This window comes from Liolophura sinensis, chromosome 8 (genome assembly GCF_032854445.1).
Source record: "Liolophura sinensis isolate JHLJ2023 chromosome 8, CUHK_Ljap_v2, whole genome shotgun sequence".
NCBI lineage: Eukaryota > Metazoa > Mollusca > Polyplacophora > Chitonida > Chitonidae > Liolophura > Liolophura sinensis.
The window spans coordinates 41,748,745-41,767,353 of record NC_088302.1 but is presented as its reverse complement, the minus strand read 5'-3'; the positions used below and the strand labels follow the sequence as shown (position 1 = coordinate 41,767,353).

Genomic DNA, 18,609 nt, shown 5'->3' with positions numbered 1-18,609 from the left:
GATCAAAAAGGCCGAGAAATACTCTCCAATAATAAAGACTAAGTGGAATGCACGATCATAACACTCAGAAATACTCTCCAGTCATAGGACGTGAAGGACTCCCTGATCACAAGGCTAAGAAATGCTCTCCAAGAGTAAGGGCGTGGTGAACTCCTCAATCATAAGGCTGAGAAAGTATCTCCGGGCATAACAGCATGAAGATTCTCAGATCATAAGGCTGAGAAAGTATCTCCGAGCATAACGATATCCCCGGTCATAAAGCTGAGAAAATCATCAGAACGAAACAGACTCTCCGGTGTGAACAGTTCGCCATTTAACATCAGGACGCAGATTAATATATCTATTCATCTAGTTGATTGTTGCTTTTATGCCGTGTTCAAGAATATTTCACGTATACGACGGCGGCCAGCATAATGATTTGGGAGAGTGAACCAGGTAGGTTCCGGTGGAACTGATTAATGTCATAACACACGAGAAAAAAGAAAAACTGAACCTCTTTTTCATTTATTAACTATCAAATAGGAAACATATCATATATTTACATGCCGTATATCCATATTAACAGAATAGACATCGGTTATGAAAATAAGTCTGTAATGATCAGTTTGTAACAGATATCAACGTATCAACTACCACATCTTTGTATTAAGCTGTCTGTACACATGACATTTAGACAACATTAGAAACGATGTCAGTTGTAAACGTATGCAGATCAGTTGTGCTATAAATCAACATGTCAGCTATCATATCCGGCTGTAAGTGTGAAGGTCTGGCAGCAGCCTGCGGATGATCGTGGGTTTTCCCCGGGCTCTGCCCGGTTCCCTCCCACCATAATGCTGACCACCGCCGTACATGTGGAATATTCTTGAGTACGGCGTAAAACACCAATCAAATAAAACAAATAAAGCTATCATATCGTATCAAGCATCTAGTACAGTGTCTAAGTTGCTTTCGCATTTGAAATCTCGACAGAATTAATATCGGTTATAAAACATCGGTAAATCGGTTTGTACTATACGTGAACATATCAATTGTCATTGTCTCAGTATTAAACATCAAGTATAGAGTATAAGTTGTCTACATACTTGACATCTCGAGGGAGCTGATATTGGTTACAAAACATCTGCGAGATTAGTTTATGCTATACATCAACATATCCACTATCACATGTACATATCAAGCATCATATAGAACGTCTACATTATCTGCATAACTTATATCAGTTGCAACACATTAGTGCTATCTATATTAGTTCTACCAGCTAAGTTATTAGTTCTACCAGCCTCTTTAATACGCCAGTACATTTTAAGATTGGTTTGCAATGATAAGGTGTCCCCAGTCTATTTAATACGCCAGTACATTTCAGGACCCGTTGGCAATGTTAAGGCGTTACTACTCTTCCATACACCAGTATATTTTAAGACTGTTTGGCAATGTTAAGACGTTACAAGTCGATTTAATACGGCTGTACATTTTGATTGGTTGCTAATGTCAAGGCGCTAGTAACAGTATCTTACATTTAAGGATCGCTAAAGGTTCTCTGAAGGTTACCAGTGTGCTGCGCCAGTGCTTATTTAGGATTGATTAGGGCATTGATTACCAGCCTCAAGTGTGAGTACTTGGGTTAAAAGAGTGTATCGAGTACAAATACCTTGGGATTGTGTGACAAGGTATGAGGCTAGTAAAAGGGTGCATGGTAAAGCCATCACGCTGTGAGAGCAGGTACTTGTCATTTGCATACCCCAGAACAGTTTGGATTCGGGTGACGAGTTTATCACGCTAGCCATAGACTGTGTTGTACTCGTATGGTAGTACAGTTTTGGGATTGTGCGGGCAAACTTTTCGTGCTATAGCACCAGATAAATTATCGGAATCATACCCCAGTATACACATGCAGTTTTTGGCTGTGGGTGGTAAATTTATCACGCTAGCACATGGTGGCAGGTTCGTAGTCGAGTATGTACACTCTTGCTATTAAGGGACAAAGGGATCAAAGTAAACTGGCAGTATCATACTTGGGGGTTCTGGGCGCCAAGTTTATCACGCCAGAATAAGGTGACAGACTCGTACTAGAGCATGTAGACTTTTATATTAGGTTTGGGTTCTGGTTGGCAAGGTTTTATTACTGCTACCACATAAGGTAATAGGTTCGTACTAGAGAATATTTTTATAGAGTACACTTTTGATATTAGGTGGCAAATCATGCTATAGGTCTATAGCAACTTTGCAACATCAAAATGTAGTAAAATTTTGTATTGGCAGTTCAAACAGGAGTAACTCTACAATCTGAAAGTTCGTGGTGTCAACAGTTGTCACGTCCTCGTTTGGTCATTACAGCATCTCAATGATTTCGTATGCTAGACTTGATATTACTGAACATTTCCGTATTCGGAGAATTCGAAGATTTGCAATTGTTCGGCTCAGGAGCTTTGCATCCAAAGATTTGTCTGTAAGCTTCTTTGAAGTAACGATTGTTAAGGGTGTAAATAATCCAATCACTGCTGGAGTTGATGAGCGCCATGCAAACAGTGATCACATAGGCGAACCTGGGAGCTCTGTCATGTCCATCGATTAGGCCGATAAAGAGAAAAGGTCCCCAACACACCGTGTAGACAAGGAAGATGGTGAAGACGGCCTTAAGGAGGCTGCTGGACTCGGACGAAGTACGGGACAAGCGCTGGGAACTCTTGGCAACAAGGCGAAAGAGTTTCCAGTAAGCGAGTCCAACGATAGCGTTCTGACAGAGACACAGTGTGTACAGCCCAATGTTGAAATGGTAGCTGCTGTCCCTATCGTATAGACAAAGCAGTAGTTTGGGGTCAAAGTGATAGGGCACACCTGCGAATATGTAATAGAAGTTGGGGAGAAAACCTATCACCCAGATTGCGACGCACATTCCAGCTGCTCTCCTGCGTGTGTAGATGCTATTGTAAGAACCCCTGAGGCATACCTGCACGTAACGGTTGATTGCAATGGCCACGATGTTGATGATGGAGGAAACGCACAAGGTAACTGTGATCATGGCCGTCACTATACACAACGTTTGGTGGTTGTTGTAAAAATCACCGCCAGCAAATATACCTGAAAGCAGACACAGGTAAATTGAAAGACCTGGGAACCCAATAGTTACATGTTACCGACCGCATTGTGACATGCTGACAATCGCACACTTACATGTTATCAACCACATGCTGATGCACTGACAATCGAACCCTTACAATTTGTAACTGTTCAGTAAACAACTATGTGATGACCATCGCACACTTACATGTTGACACTCTTTAAAACATAATATGAATATGATGACAATCTCATACTGACATGCTGACAATCACAGACTTCCAAAAAGACGAGTATGCTCGATGGTGTGCAATCTCCGAGAAATAACAAACGGGATGCGCACTGCACCTTCATTCTTTTGTCAACATATGTATTCAAATGTCATGATTTATTTTAAAAGTTCCATGAATAGACGATGAACATAAATTGTATACATCGCATGCTTACATAAAAACAATCGCACATTTTCATGTTGACAGCCGCATGCTGACATGATGACAATCGCACACATACATGCTGACAACCGCATGCTGACAACAGCACACTTACATATTGACAACAGCATGCTGACACGCTGACAATCGCACACTTACATGTTGACAACTGCGTCCTGAGATGCTGACAATCGCACACTTACATGCTGCCAAATTGCATGCTGACATGCTGACAATCGCACACTTACATGTTGACAACCGCGTCCTGAGATGCTGACAATCGCACACTTACATGCTGCCAAATTGCATGCTGACATGCTGACAATAGCACACTCACATGTTGACAACCGCATGCTGACGTCCTGGCAATCCAACACTTACATATTTACACTATTTATACGGTTCTCGACTGATTATTTACCCACCTGTTAGTGCCATGGGTTTGACAATACAACACATCACCAGATCTATCAGCGTCAAGTTGATAATGAACATGTTTCCAACTGTTCGCAGTCTCTGTAGAACAAGGAGATATTAAAAACACTAACTCTATGGCCAAATGTGGTGACTTAGGGACAGTAGCAGGGTGAGCGGTTTAATGGGCTTTCCCTGATGACGGCGAGTTCTTGACTATTTTCGATCCCCTCTCCTCTCATACCCCTCTCCCCAACCCCTCCGCTTTACCTATAGCTTCAACAGGTGTGCAAGGGGGTTTCCTTCATCCATATACACACATGCTCACCTTCACATTATAAATGAAATTAAACACCAGTGAAATGAATGTGATAAATATGTATGTATTTATGCGCGTGTTTATACTTTGTAACAATTTGGAGTAATATGACTACGAGGAGTCATTCGGTGTGTCTTCTTGTTGCAGGGCGAGTATATGACGCCAAAGTCCTTCTGCCACTGAATCATCTTGGCAAAGACAACAGACTGACACACTACAAGGTCACATTACATTGACTCCGGGCAAACAAGTCCTGCTTCTTTGCTGTTATTTCTGAGCGCCAAGCGATGCAGCAACAACTACCATTATTAAAGTTTTTGGTATAATCCTATCCGAGCTTGATTCCACGCATACAAATCTCCCGACTTGGACGCTGTAACCTTTACATCCCCGAAGCGGTCAATTTATTACAAAACCCGCAAATGGTTAATAGATTTGGTGTGCACCAGGCTTGTAGTATAGCCATCTTTTTTTTACCAGATTTTCACCAACAAACTCAATCGTTGACGTGTTAGTGAAACATTCGAGTTCGAACACCCAATATGTTATTAATTTTGCGCGCATTTTACCTAGACAATAGTCACCTGTCTTATTTCAGAATGACTAATGATCATCTCATAATTGAGATAAAAGTGTGAAAGAAGATACAACTAAATCTTAAATGGTTAGAATTCTTGGGAATTACCATTTTATAAAATAGTTAAACGAAATACTATGGTGGTGAGTGGTACTTTTGTTTCTAAATACGCTTTAAAACGAGAAACAATTAAATAAATTATTTTAGACAGAAAAACTCTTTGGAATAAATAACCCGTACCTGACTGATTAGAACTGCTACTAAAATTAGGATGTTTCCCAAAATCCCGATGGTGCATGTGGTCAGGATAATTGCCGCTAACGGTACAATGAGCTGTGGCTCCATCCTGGCCGTTACCACATCCTTTGCGGAAATGTTCTGGAACAACATCTTTTCTGGTTAAGCTAAAGTCTGAGGGGTATTCTGTGTAAAGCAAGAAGGATAAAACACGCATGAATATTATTATTTTAACAGACAGTTGTCTGAGTGATGCTAGAATGTATTCTGTTGTTATAACATAATATTCTGTCATGTTCAACACAATATCCTATTAGTCTAATAGAACCTTTATGTTGAATTAATAGAATACGTGTGTTATATTTAACAGAATAACCTGCTGCAACAAACAACAGACTTTATGAGAAAATGAAAGGAATGTTTTTTGAGTGAAAGGGGATTGATACTGTGGGGGATACGCTGTAAAATAGGAAGGGAATGACACCCACAAATATTATTCTATAGACAGATATACAAGGTTTGATAAAAACGGGACTGAATGTGTAGTTTAATATTTAATTGCTGTATAGTTATTTATTTGATTGGTGTTTTACGCTGTACTCAAGAATATTTCAGTTATACGACGGCTTAAAGTCTGCTTAGGCAAAGGCGAAAATAATACACGAAATCATGTGAATGTCACTGATTTCGTTTAAAAATCTCAATTGTGTCTCACTTCTTTATGATTTTGGTTCTTACTTTCTTTTTAAGCCCTTCAAATTCACAAAAGGATCGGACTAAAAAGCAACGATTCTGTCCGATTCCTCAAAATGACTTCACTATCATACACTTACAGCACACAGAGTAAAACCAGAGCACCGGTGCCAGTGTGGTATAGTCGGCACTAGATTAATAAGATTTCTAGGACATGGCAGCGACGTGTGTAGCTGTTGCGGATAAGAAGCTATTTGAAAGGAGATAATTTCAATTTGGATAAAATGCTTTTTAATAAAACTTTTTATGGTCTAGTCCAGGTGTTTTTTTAAATCAAATCTTGTACATCATATTTCCCCGTGTGTTTTTGCGGTAGAGGCCGATAAAAACCGATATTTGAAGCCATGAGGTCAAGTTATGTGGCTGAAACATTGCAGATTTATTACACGACAGGTAATTATATATATATATCTGACGGTACCAAAGGAATTAAGCCCGACTGCATGCATGTTCATTTAGTCTAATTTGCAGCTCTGAAGATAAATACCACATCTATACGACATATATTGCAAAAACTGTAATGCATCGAAGGTGAACTTAAAAATCCGAAAAAGTTTGAAAGGCGCTATTTAAATACACTTTGTTATAAAATAACCCAGTAGATAGCTTAACATTATACGGCAACGTATTTTATAACTTTGAAAGTAGCTGGTAATTCATAGGATATGGAAAAGTTGGTTACACAAATCTCGGGATGACGGAGAGACGGGCAAAGCAACATGACAGATCCCGCTGTTTCTGGTGGACAGATTAACCATATCACGCAAAACGGGAACTCGACTGAATTTCAAATCAGCCACACCATTATTATAATTTGGAACAATTTGGGAGAAACACCGAAGCATGGATATAACATGAGGTAGGTGGCATCACTTCTGTTGATACACTTTTAAAACGCAAATATTTAAACGTCAGTATTTTTCAAGTTTAATGCTGTTAATTGTCAGTTCTAACACCTTGAAATGTTTCGTTGCTTAATGCGTGTTTGCAAGCTGTAAAATAATGTCAAACTACAAGATTTTTACAAATCATAATGGTAAACACAACACTTAAAAGTTAGTTACAGGGAAATTTATAAAAAAATTAATTATGAAGCTTTATGAAAGTGTCCTGTGAAGCAAACTAAACGTTTCATACAAACTAAACCATTTAAGACAAATATCAGACAAACTAAACCATATCAGACAAACTAAACCATATCAGACAAACTGAACCACATGAGACAAACTAAACCATATCAGACAAACTAAACCATATCAGACATACTAAACCATATCAGACAAACTAAACCATATCAGACAAACTGAACCACATGAGACAAACTAAACCATATCAGACAAACTAAACCATATCAGACAAACTAAACCATATCAGACAAACTAAACCATATCAGACAAACTGAACCACATGAGACAAACTAAACCATATCAGACAAACTAAACCATTTCACACAAACTGAGTCATATTATACAGACGAAATAAAACCTTATCAGACAAACTAAATCCCATCACACAAACTAAACCGTATCAACACAAACTTACACACATTAAACCAAAAGTCTGATATGGTTTATCAGACAAACCATATGTCTGATATGGTTTGTCAGACAAACTAAATCACATCACACAAACTAAACCGTATCACACAAACTTACACACATTAAACCAAACTACATCAGACGATCTAAACCACGTCTGATATGGTTTATCAGACAAACCATATGTCTGATATGGCTTATCAGACAAACTAAATCACATCACACAAACTAAACCGTATCACACAAACTGACACACATTAAACCAAACCACATCAGACGATCTAAGCCACGTCAAACTCAATCATATCATACAATGTAAACCATGTCAGACAAAGTGAGCCGTACGAGACAAAATGAAAAATGTCACAAACTTTACCGTATCAATCAAACTGAACCTTAAACAATCAGACAAGCTTTGCTCCTCAAGACACACTTTTTCGTCCAACGCAGAATAAATCCACGGTCAAAATTTAACTGAATAAATTTTGACTGAAATCGGCCAAAAGGGTGACACCTTTACATCATAATCGAACGCACTTAAAGAGTTGTATTGTTCCCCGATGGTATCAATAATAAAACCCTGGCGGCATGAGCAGCGATGATATTTTCATTCTAACTGGCCGGAAATGATGTAAAATGTAAATTATGGCGTACGTCCTGATGTCCAATCAGCTTACATAATTGCACCACCACTAGTGTCAGAGACTGATAGATTCCAGTATTCCTATCAGGTAATGAAGCACTGGACTGTATAGAATGATGTATTGTTTTAAATTCATTTAAGCGCTTGTAATTTATAACAGGGAAATGTGAAAATTCACATTTGCATGTCATGTTACTGAACTAATTATTTACTATCTCACTGTATAAAACTGGGCTCTGTTGGCACAGAAGAGTAATAAATAATGTACGTAATGAGCACGTGCTCTGCTTGTGCGCAGAGTTTGGGGGTTCCATATTAAGCCATGCCATATAACAACGATGACGTCAGTCAGATGATGGGGAATGGAGTTTCAGGTTACCTATAATTTCTAGTTTCAGTCACTACGCTTTAGGACATTTTTTTAAAACATTCACCAAGTTTTTCCTTTTCAAATATTGAAGGTTTTATTGAACTAAAATGTATAACATATTCGACAACATGCATCCACAACTACTTGATTACTATATTTGATTAGTTCACAATAAAAATGTTTGCACTTATAGTACGGCGGTAAGTTTTAGAAGCAGAGGAAACCGCCGTGGCTAGGCTTAACAACCGACTTTTGCATGAAAAGTGACAGACCGCATATCGGAACCGACTTTTGCATGAAAAGTGACAGACCGCATATCGGAAGGTCCTGCACATGGCGTGCACATATCTCGCCTTGTAGCATTTGTTAGATCTTGTTTGTTTTGTGACGATTTCAATCAACGTCGCAAGTTGTTACTGGAAAAACAAACGTTTTTAGAATTGGCCTTGGGATGAGTGACAAGGAGTGTCCACTCTGGTTGACGGCTAGTATACGAATGTCTTCCGACGGATACATGACAAAGTTTCGCGCGTTAGACCTTCGGATTTGAAGACAATCTTCAACGAACGTTAGACTGTGCAAAGTCGTATGAATGTGAATGTCCACGGTTCAGAAAACTACAACTACAGAAAACCACACTTACACACACCGCTGGGTCTTCCAATTCAACAAGAGATACTATCCAAAAATATACTGTTTCGGGCCGCAGGTTCTTTCTAAGATAGAACGTTGCCCGTAAGCCTTTCGGTCAGTACATGCACATGAAAAACTCATTTTCCTCCCACGTCAGTAATTATATCACGTCCTATTAACATTTATCTACCAAGTTCAGGTGACATTCGTTCATAAGCGGCTTCGATCAAATGTGTTGAAAGTGCTTGCGGTTGAATGGTGACAATAGGTGGTCAGTCACGCTCGTGTGGTCGCTTGCGCATATAAACGTGAAGACCACTTTTCTAGGGTGTGCATATATGTACGTCACATGTAGGAAAGTTCTTCAATAATTGGTCAAAGGTCGGTGGGGTACCCCGGGCGGTCCAGTTTTTTCCACTCTTGGACTGACCGTCAGTGTATACGTGAAAAAATCTTGAGTATGGCGTTAAACAAAGGTCAATCTTCAAAAATTTAAATACTGAAAATTCAGGTGAACACCACATACACTGCCTGCAAAGCTCGAATTTCAGCAATACTTGCACCTCGAAATGTGAGATTTTTGCCACTTGAACTTCGCATGGTCATATCCAGCCACATGAGATACCCGGAGATTTTTGGCTAAAAATCCATATTCGCCACCGGTAATTACGCATTTTCTTTGTTTTTACCAAGAATAGCTCAAATTATTGCCTTTGCTAAAGTGTAACTTGCTATTAATATAATCAAAGCACAATGAAACATTTCCTATAAAGAGGAAAGTTTTGAATAATAGTTTTACATTTTCATTTTTAATAGCATTACATCGCCTTATTACATACACTTATGTTACAAGTGATTACCCACACGAATTGTAATGTTGTTTCTACATGATATGCTGAATAACATGATATGCGTATCGTACATTTTATTCACTCCAATTATGAACACAGAGGGCTTAACATAAGTTCTAACTCTTAATGCCAGTTCTTACATGTTGGCTCACTCTAAACATGTTAAACCATAAGTTCAAAACACCATGTTACTATCTCTGAAACACAAATTCAAAGAGCACTTCGTGCCCATGTTCAGAACGAAGAAACAGTTGTTCACATGAATACATGAAAATGTAACTAAATAACCTTCACTTTGATTTTAACCTGGCTTTACGGTAGCCTACATGCCCATCTGTCTGATAATGATACTTATGTCATGTTATACTCAGGATTCACCTAATTCGTTTATTTGACTGACGTTTCATGCTACGCTGGAGTCTACGGTGTCTGGAGTACAGGTAAACTATCACCCCTTGACAATTACCTGACCAAGCTCCTGAATCAATGCTTCAGCTAAAGCTACTAGAGCTAGATTTGAACCTGTGACCTCATTGTTCAGAGGACAATCAGCTGGCTCGGTCACATTCCAGTATAAACCACACAGGGTGTCACAACTTGACATGATCCTTGCTGTCTTAATCAATGTTATACAGTATTTGACATTAAATAGCTTACAAAAGTTAACAGAGAACTCCAGTCAGTGGTGCATTTACATTACACAAGGGCTAGCCAAGGGCTAAATGTTGAGGTCTCTATCATCCCAAATTCATGCTGTCTGCAGAAGGGCTGCTGGATTCAGTACGCAGAGTTCGTGAAGAAAATATACGACAGAATACATCAAGAGCTTCTCTGAAATATAACCATAAATTAAAGTATTAATAATATAATCATGAGTTGGTGATTCCTTTCTCTCCTAAAATACCGCATAATTTTTTGTTCGCAAAGTGGCCACTTATTTCACACAAAATGCAAGCTAGTACAGATTTGATATGTAAATGCATAAATGAGACTATTAATAATAGACTTGACTAATCAAGGAAGTTGGTGCTCGAAAGGACATAATCAGAGGAAGTTACAATACAATAATACAGGACTCAATGCATGACCGGGAGAAATATCAAACTCTGTGTTATCTCGAATTTGCAATATATACAGTGCAGGAAGTTCCCACTCTATACAATCTTGTTAATATACAACACGTGCATACTCATTTCCAAGCAGGATTCATGGAATTTAAACGGTTATAACCGTATTTAGGCATGTACATGATTGGTGTTAATAAAGCTAATAATCCAAAATTGAGAAAATCAAACATGAACAATTTTCTGGTGGCCAAGCAATCTGTGCTGGGACACGTATTGAAATCGTTCGGATTTTCATTATTTTTCTTCCTTTATTTTGAAAACTTTTTCAAAACTTTAAGAGTTGTAAAAAGAAAAGTTTTTATTGGATGTTGTTGAAATTTGGTGATTTTGGAACATGGTTACGAGGTAAATTTGAGTTGTTTCTGATTAACTTTGGTCACGTGAGAGGGCGGCCATCTTAGATTTTGATAACCTTTAAAAATCTCAAGAAACAACGAAAGGGTTCTTTAGAAATCTGATATACTTGTAGCGTGATCCCCCAGTTAGGACAACTTTGAAAAAAACTTAAACATGCATTGAAAACTTTGGCAGCTCGCCACTGGTCGAACTTAGGACGTCATGAAAAAGTGTCTAAGTTCGAGGTTTTCATCAATTCTGGTGTATTTGGCAACGCTGATGTCAAATCTGCTTACTGATTTTGCCTATCTTTGTAACTTTTTGAGATATGGTCAAAAACTTTTTTCAGTCACGTAATTTCAATTGCCTGTAACTCGAGGACTATGAAAGCCACAAATCGGAGACACCAAATTGTAGCCAAAGACATGTAGTTTTTGGTGAATGTCAACGGATTTGAATCTATAGTTTTCTCGCTAGAAATATTTAAATGACACCACTCTACTTCAGAAATAGAAATATAAGCCTGTGCATTTAACACAGGCTTTGGAGGTAACCCGTCCCGTAGGTCGGCTGCCTGTCACTCAAACCGAGAAATGAACAACTCTCCCTCCTCTCCACAGCTATCAACAGACAATTTTCAATGTTTGCACGTAAAGCAAACCCTGTTCGCAATGCATCATGGGTAATTCTCAACAATCCCGATGGCATTTCCCCATTCCGTAAGACGGATCGGAAGATAGAGACCACGTGATCTCCTTAGTATCAAACGGCGTGGGTGAAGAAAACGGTCCTCCCAACGTTAATGCATAGGACAATGCCTCTTTCTGAATTGCTGTCAGCGATCTTGTATCCGTTTGATTTGTATGATTTTCAGCTTTCCAGATAGTATGAGTATTTCTGCAGATCTTTCGTGATGTTATTTTGTACAACTAGGCCTTACTGGTCGCTAGTGAAGTGGCAGTGACCTTTCAAACATTCGGCGGTCATTTTGTTTGGACACGAAAGGGTGTTCACGTGACCTCCAACTCCCGACCCGTCTTACAGAATACCCCGGTGCTATCAGCAATATAAGTTCAAAGCCATGGCGAAATATACGAAAAATGTCTATCCACAGATGTACCTTGAGTCATGACGAACCCAAAACATGCTACCCTTACTAGGCCAGATTTAACCGTTAAAGAAATATCGCGGTTTCCAAATTCTAGTCAGGTCTAGAACTTACATACCCGTAAGGAAGAGACGGGCTTTAGGATGTCGCACAAAAAAGTAACTACGAAACCGTACGCCAGGGCTTTGAAGTGAGGATCTTTTTCAAAGAGAACACACAACACCGCTTATTCCATCTAACTGTTTAGATCAAAATTTCATATCTTCATAGTCTCCTAACATTTCCTGTTATCTATATGCACTCTGTCCTATACCGTTCTCAAAACTGAACTGAGCCCAGGCAAACCAGAGGGGACACTAGAGTGGGGTGATTGAACACCATGTGTCGAGCAACCTGCAATGTACATGCTTAACTAGGCGCGGTGATCGGCAAGGTCTAACTCGATCAAGACGCTGTTGTGGTTTTCACAACTAGACGCATTGTATATGATATCTGGTAGTGAGGGGTTCAAACCCAGCTGATAATTTTCTATTTTTGTCATGCTTTTTTTCCATGTTGCCTGTTTCTGTAAATACTGTTACAATTTGTACATGCAGGCTGAATCTGTTGAATTTTCCACTGTCGATGTACTTCTGCAGTTGAATACAGCCATTCGTCCTTATGTGTGTTAGCATCCCTTAGCAAGCAGATGTTTTCCAAAGCTTAATTTTTCTAATCATGGCAAATTAGTGCGGTGCACCGCATTCATAGTGTTTTCTTATTTGACAATTGGGCTTTGATGCTTGGCTACCAGTATCGCTGTAAGGAACGTAACAGCTTTAATCAAATTTGTTTTTAATTTTTGGGCATGCTGTATTTCACTTAACAGAAACACATTAAGGCCTTAAACTGACACTTTTGCTTGCCAACACTTAATTTTTTTTCCCGATAACTGTTTTTTGCTGATTAGAAATTAATCAAACATTAAAAAGATTTAAACGCTACTTTAGGTGAAATACAGTACTCTATTTGCTATCCTGTTGTTAGAATACCCTTTCATGAGCATTATTTTACTGCATCCCCTACAACCGTCATTGTTGAACTCTATGAGAGTTCTTCACACTTTTTACCTTTTCCCAGCAATAATCTCCTCCAATTCCTGAGACTTACACGCTGCCAGTTTCAGGATGTCATGTGGGATATCAGCCAATCGGGCGACATTTAGCCCATAGCTGCGGGCCGCTTTTCCCCTCACAACCTGGTACAGAAACGTGATGGCGTTATCTGCAGCATAATCTGACTCATCACCTAAATTAAAACACAAACAGAAATCCAGAAACTTTGTGTCACTCAGGGCGTTATCAGCAACACATTCCGACACATCACCTATATTAAAACACAAACAGAAATACAGAAACTTTGTGTCGCTGAGGGCGTTATCAGCAACACATTCCGACACATCACCTAAATTAAAACACAAATAGGAAACCAGAAACTTTGTGTCACTGAGGGCGTTATCAGCAACACATTCCGACACAGCACCTATATTAAAACACAAATAGGAAACCAGAAACTTCGTGTCACTGAGGGCGTTATCAGCAACACATTCCGACACATCACCTAAATTAAAACACAAATAGGAAACCAGAAACTTCGTGTCACTGAGGGCGTTATCAGCAACACATTCCGACACAGCACCTATATTAAGACACAAAAAGAAAACCAGAAACTTCGTGTCACTGAGGGCGTTATCAGCAACACATTCCGACACAGCACCTATATTAAAACACAAATAGGAAACCAGAAACTTCGTGTCACTGAGGGCGTTATCAGCAACACATTCCGACACATCACCTAAATTAAAACACAAACAGAAATCCAGAAACTTCGTGTCACTGGGGGCGTTATCAGCAACACATTCCGACACAGCACCTAAATTAAAACACAAATAGGAAACCAGAAACTTCGTGTCACTGAGGGCGTTATCAGCAACACATTCCGACACATCACCTATATTAAAACACAAATAAGAAACCAGAAACTTCGTGTCACTTAGGGCGTTATCAGCAACACATTCCGACACAGCACCTATAATAAAACACAAACAGAAATCCAGAAACTTCGTGTCACTTAGGGCGTTATCTGCAACACATTCCGACACATCACCTATATTAAAACACAAACAGAAATACAGAAACTTTGTGTCACTGAGGGTGTTATCAGCAACACATTCCGACACAGCACCTATATTAAAACACAAATAGGGAACCAGAAACTTCGTGTCACTGAGGGTGTTATCAGCAACACATTCCGACACATCACCTATATTAAAACACAAACAGAAATACAGAAACTTTGTGTCACTGAGGGCGTTATCAGCAACACATTCCGACACAGCACCTATATTAAAACACAAATAGGGAACCAGAAACTTCGTGTCACTGAGGGCGTTATCAGCAACACATTCCGACACATCACCTATATTAAAACACAAACAGAAATACAGAAACTTTGTGTCGCTGAGGGCGTTATCAGCAACACATTCCGACACAGCACCTATATTAAAACACAAACAGAAATACAGAAACTTCATGTCACTGAGGGCGTTATCAGCAACACATTCCGACACAGCACCTATATTAAAACACAAACAGAAATACAGAAACTTTGTGTCACTGAGGGCGTTATCAGCAACACATTCCGACACATCACCTATATTAAAACACAAACAGAAATACAGAAACTTCGTGTCACTGAGGGCGTTATCAGCAACACATTCCGACACATCACCTATATTAAAACACAAACAGAAATCCAGAAACTTCGTGTCACTGAGGGCGTTATCAGCAACACATTCCGACACAGCACCTATATTAAAACACAAACAGAAATACAGAAACTTTGTGTCACTGAGGGCGTTATCAGCAACACATTCCGACACAGCACCTATAATAAAACACAAACAGAAATCCAGAAACTTCGTGTCACTTAGGGCGTTATCTGCAACACATTCCGACACATCACCTATATTAAAACACAAACAGAAATACAGAAACTTTGTGTCACTGAGGGTGTTATCAGCAACACATTCCGACACAGCACCTATATTAAAACACAAATAGGGAACCAGAAACTTCGTGTCACTGAGGGTGTTATCAGCAACACATTCCGACACATCACCTATATTAAAACACAAACAGAAATACAGAAACTTTGTGTCACTGAGGGCGTTATCAGCAACACATTCCGACACAGCACCTATATTAAAACACAAATAGGGAACCAGAAACTTCGTGTCACTGAGGGCGTTATCAGCAACACATTCCGACACATCACCTATATTAAAACACAAACAGAAATACAGAAACTTTGTGTCGCTGAGGGCGTTATCAGCAACACATTCCGACACAGCACCTATATTAAAACACAAACAGAAATACAGAAACTTCATGTCACTGAGGGCGTTATCAGCAACACATTCCGACACAGCACCTATATTAAAACACAAACAGAAATACAGAAACTTTGTGTCACTGAGGGCGTTATCAGCAACACATTCCGACACATCACCTATATTAAAACACAAACAGAAATACAGAAACTTCGTGTCACTGAGGGCGTTATCAGCAACACATTCCGACACATCACCTATATTAAAACACAAACAGAAATCCAGAAACTTCGTGTCACTGAGGGCGTTATCAGCAACACATTCCGACACAGCACCTATATTAAAACACAAACAGAAATACAGAAACTTTGTGTCACTGAGGGCGTTATCAGCAACACATTCCGACACAGCACCTATATTAAAACACAAACAGAAATACAGAAACTTCATTGTCACTGAGGGCGTTATCAGCAACACATTCCGACACATCACCTATATTAAAACACAAACAGAAATCCAGAAACGTCGTGTCACTGAGGGCGTTATCAGCAACACATTCCGACACATCATCTATATTAAAACACAAAGAGCAATACAGAAACTTCGTGTCACTGAGGGCGTTATCAGCAACACATTCCGACACATCACCTATATTAAAACACAAACAGAAATCCAGAAACTTCGTCTCACTGAGGGCGTTATCAGCAACACATTCCGACACATCACCTATATTAAAACACAAACAGAAATACAGAAACTTTATGTCACTGAGGGCGTTATCAGCAACACATTCCGACACAGCACCTATATTAAAACACAAACAGAAATACAGAAACTTCGTGTCACTGAGGGCGTTATCAGCAACACATTCCGACACATCACCTATATTAAAACACAAACAGAAATACAGAAACTTCGTGTCACTGAGGGCGTTATCAGCAACACATTCCGACACATCACCTATATTAAAACACAAACAGAAATCCAGAAACGTCGTGTCACTGAGGGCGTTATCTGCACCACATTCCGACACATCATCTATATTAAAACACAAAGAGCAATACAGAAACTTCGTGTCACTGAGGGCGTTATCAGCACCACATTCCGACACATCACCTAAATTAAAACACAAACAGAAATACAGAAACTTCGTGTCACTGAGGGCGTTATCAGCAACACATTCCGACACATCACCTATATTAAAACACAAACAGAAATACAGAAACATCGTGTCACTGAGGGCGTTATCAGCAACACATTCCGACACATCACCTATATTAAAACACAAACAGAAATCCAGAAACGTCGTGTCACTGAGGGCGTTATCTGCAACACATTCTGACACATCACCTATATTAAAACACAAACAGAAATACAGAAACTTCGTGTCACTGAGGGCGTTATCTGCAACACATTCCGACACAGCACCTATATTAAAACACAAACAGAAATCCAGAAACTTCGTGTCACTGAGGGCGTTATCTGCAACACATTCTGACACAGCACCTATATTAAAACACAAACAGAAATACAGAAACTTCGTGTCACTGAGGGCGTTATCAGCAACACATTCCGACACAGCACCTATATTAAAACACAAATAGGAAACCAGAAACTTCGTGTCACTGAGGGCGTTATCTGCAACACATTCCGACACAGCACCTATATTAAAACACAAACAGAAATACAGAAACTTTGTGTCACTGAGGGCGCTATCAGCAACACATTCCGACACATCACCTATATTAAAACACAACCAGAAATACAGAAACGTCATGTCACTGAGGGCGTTATCTGCAACACATTCCGACACATTACCTATATTAAAACACAAACAGAAATACAGAAACGTCGTGTCACTGAGGGCGTTATCTGCAACACATTCCGACTTATCACCTGAATTAAAACACAAACAGAAATACAGAAACGTCGTGTCACTGAGGGCGTTATCAGCAACACATTCCGACACATCACCTAAATTAAAACACAAACAGAAATACAGAAACTTCGTGTCACTGAGGGCGTTATCAGCAACACATTCCGACACATCACCTATATTAAAACACAAACAGAAATACAGAAACATCGTGTCACTGAGGGCGTTATCAGCAACACATTCCGACACATCACCTATATTAAAACACAAACAGAAATCTAGAAACGTCGTGTCACTGAGGGCGTTATCTGCAACACATTCTGACACAGCACCTATATTAAAACACAAACAGAAATACAGAAACTTCGTGTCACTGAGGGCGTTATCTGCAACACATTCTGACACAGCACCTATATTAAAACACAAACAGAAATACAGAAACTTCGTGTCACTGAGGGCGTTATCAGCAACACATTCCGACACAGCACCTATATTAAAACACAAATAGGAAACCAGAAACTTCGTGTCACTGAGGGCGTTATCTGCAACACATTCCGACACAGCACCTATATTAAAACACAAACAGAAATACAGAAACTTCGTGTCACTGAGGGCGCTATCAGCAACACATTCCGACACATCACCTATATTAAAACACAACCAGAAATACAGAAACGTCGTGTCACTGAGGGCGTTATCTGCAACACATTCCGACACATTACCTATATTAAAACACAAACAGAAATACAGAAACGTCGTGTCACTGAGGGCGTTATCTGCAACACATTCCGACTTATCACCTGAATTAAAACACAAACAGAAATACAGAAACGTCGTGTCACTGAGGGCGTTATCAGCAACACATTCCGACACATCACCTAAATTAAAACACAAACAGAAATCCAGAAACTTCGTGTCACTGAGGACGTTATCAGCAACACATTCCGACACAGCACCTATATT

The 18,609-nt window shown here is 39.4% G+C and overlaps 2 protein-coding genes across 2 annotated transcripts in view; both read right to left on the bottom strand.

Moving 5' to 3' along the window:
• Nucleotides 1–499: 499 nt before the first annotated feature.
• On the bottom strand, nucleotides 500–5,218 carry LOC135472791 (melatonin receptor type 1B-B-like). The gene is made up of 3 exons (XM_064752460.1): nucleotides 5,045–5,218; nucleotides 3,920–4,010; nucleotides 500–3,081 (listed from the first exon to the last, which is right to left on the bottom strand). Exons 1-3 carry the CDS (start codon nucleotides 5,192–5,194, stop codon nucleotides 2,342–2,344), a joined length of 981 nt encoding a protein of 326 aa, XP_064608530.1. The 5' UTR covers nucleotides 5,195–5,218; the 3' UTR covers nucleotides 500–2,341.
• A 3,577-nt stretch (nucleotides 5,219–8,795) lies between these two features.
• The window catches only part of LOC135472790 (DNA mismatch repair protein Msh3-like), a 29,862-nt gene continuing 20,048 nt past the window's right edge, over nucleotides 8,796–18,609 (bottom strand). The window contains exons 17-18 of the mRNA XM_064752459.1: nucleotides 13,510–13,688; nucleotides 8,796–10,660 (exon numbers count right to left, since the gene is read on the bottom strand). Of these exons, the coding sequence (XP_064608529.1) occupies nucleotides 10,567–10,660; nucleotides 13,510–13,688 (273 nt within the window). The 3' untranslated portion in view covers nucleotides 8,796–10,566. The remainder of the gene's footprint in view (nucleotides 10,661–13,509; nucleotides 13,689–18,609) is intronic.

Bases quoted from the DNA above. Each gene is read 5' to 3' on its own strand.
- LOC135472791 (XM_064752460.1), bottom strand. From the start codon at position 5,194: ATGTTGTTCCAGAACATTTCCGCAAAGGATGTGGTAACGGCCAGGATG. The intron at 4,011-5,044 runs GTACGGGTTATT...CTTGTTCTACAG, and splicing joins TAGCAGTTCTAATCAGTCAG to AGACTGCGAACAGTTGGAAA. The intron at 3,082-3,919 runs GTGGGTAAATAA...GTCTGCTTTCAG, and splicing joins CAAACCCATGGCACTAACAG to GTATATTTGCTGGCGGTGAT.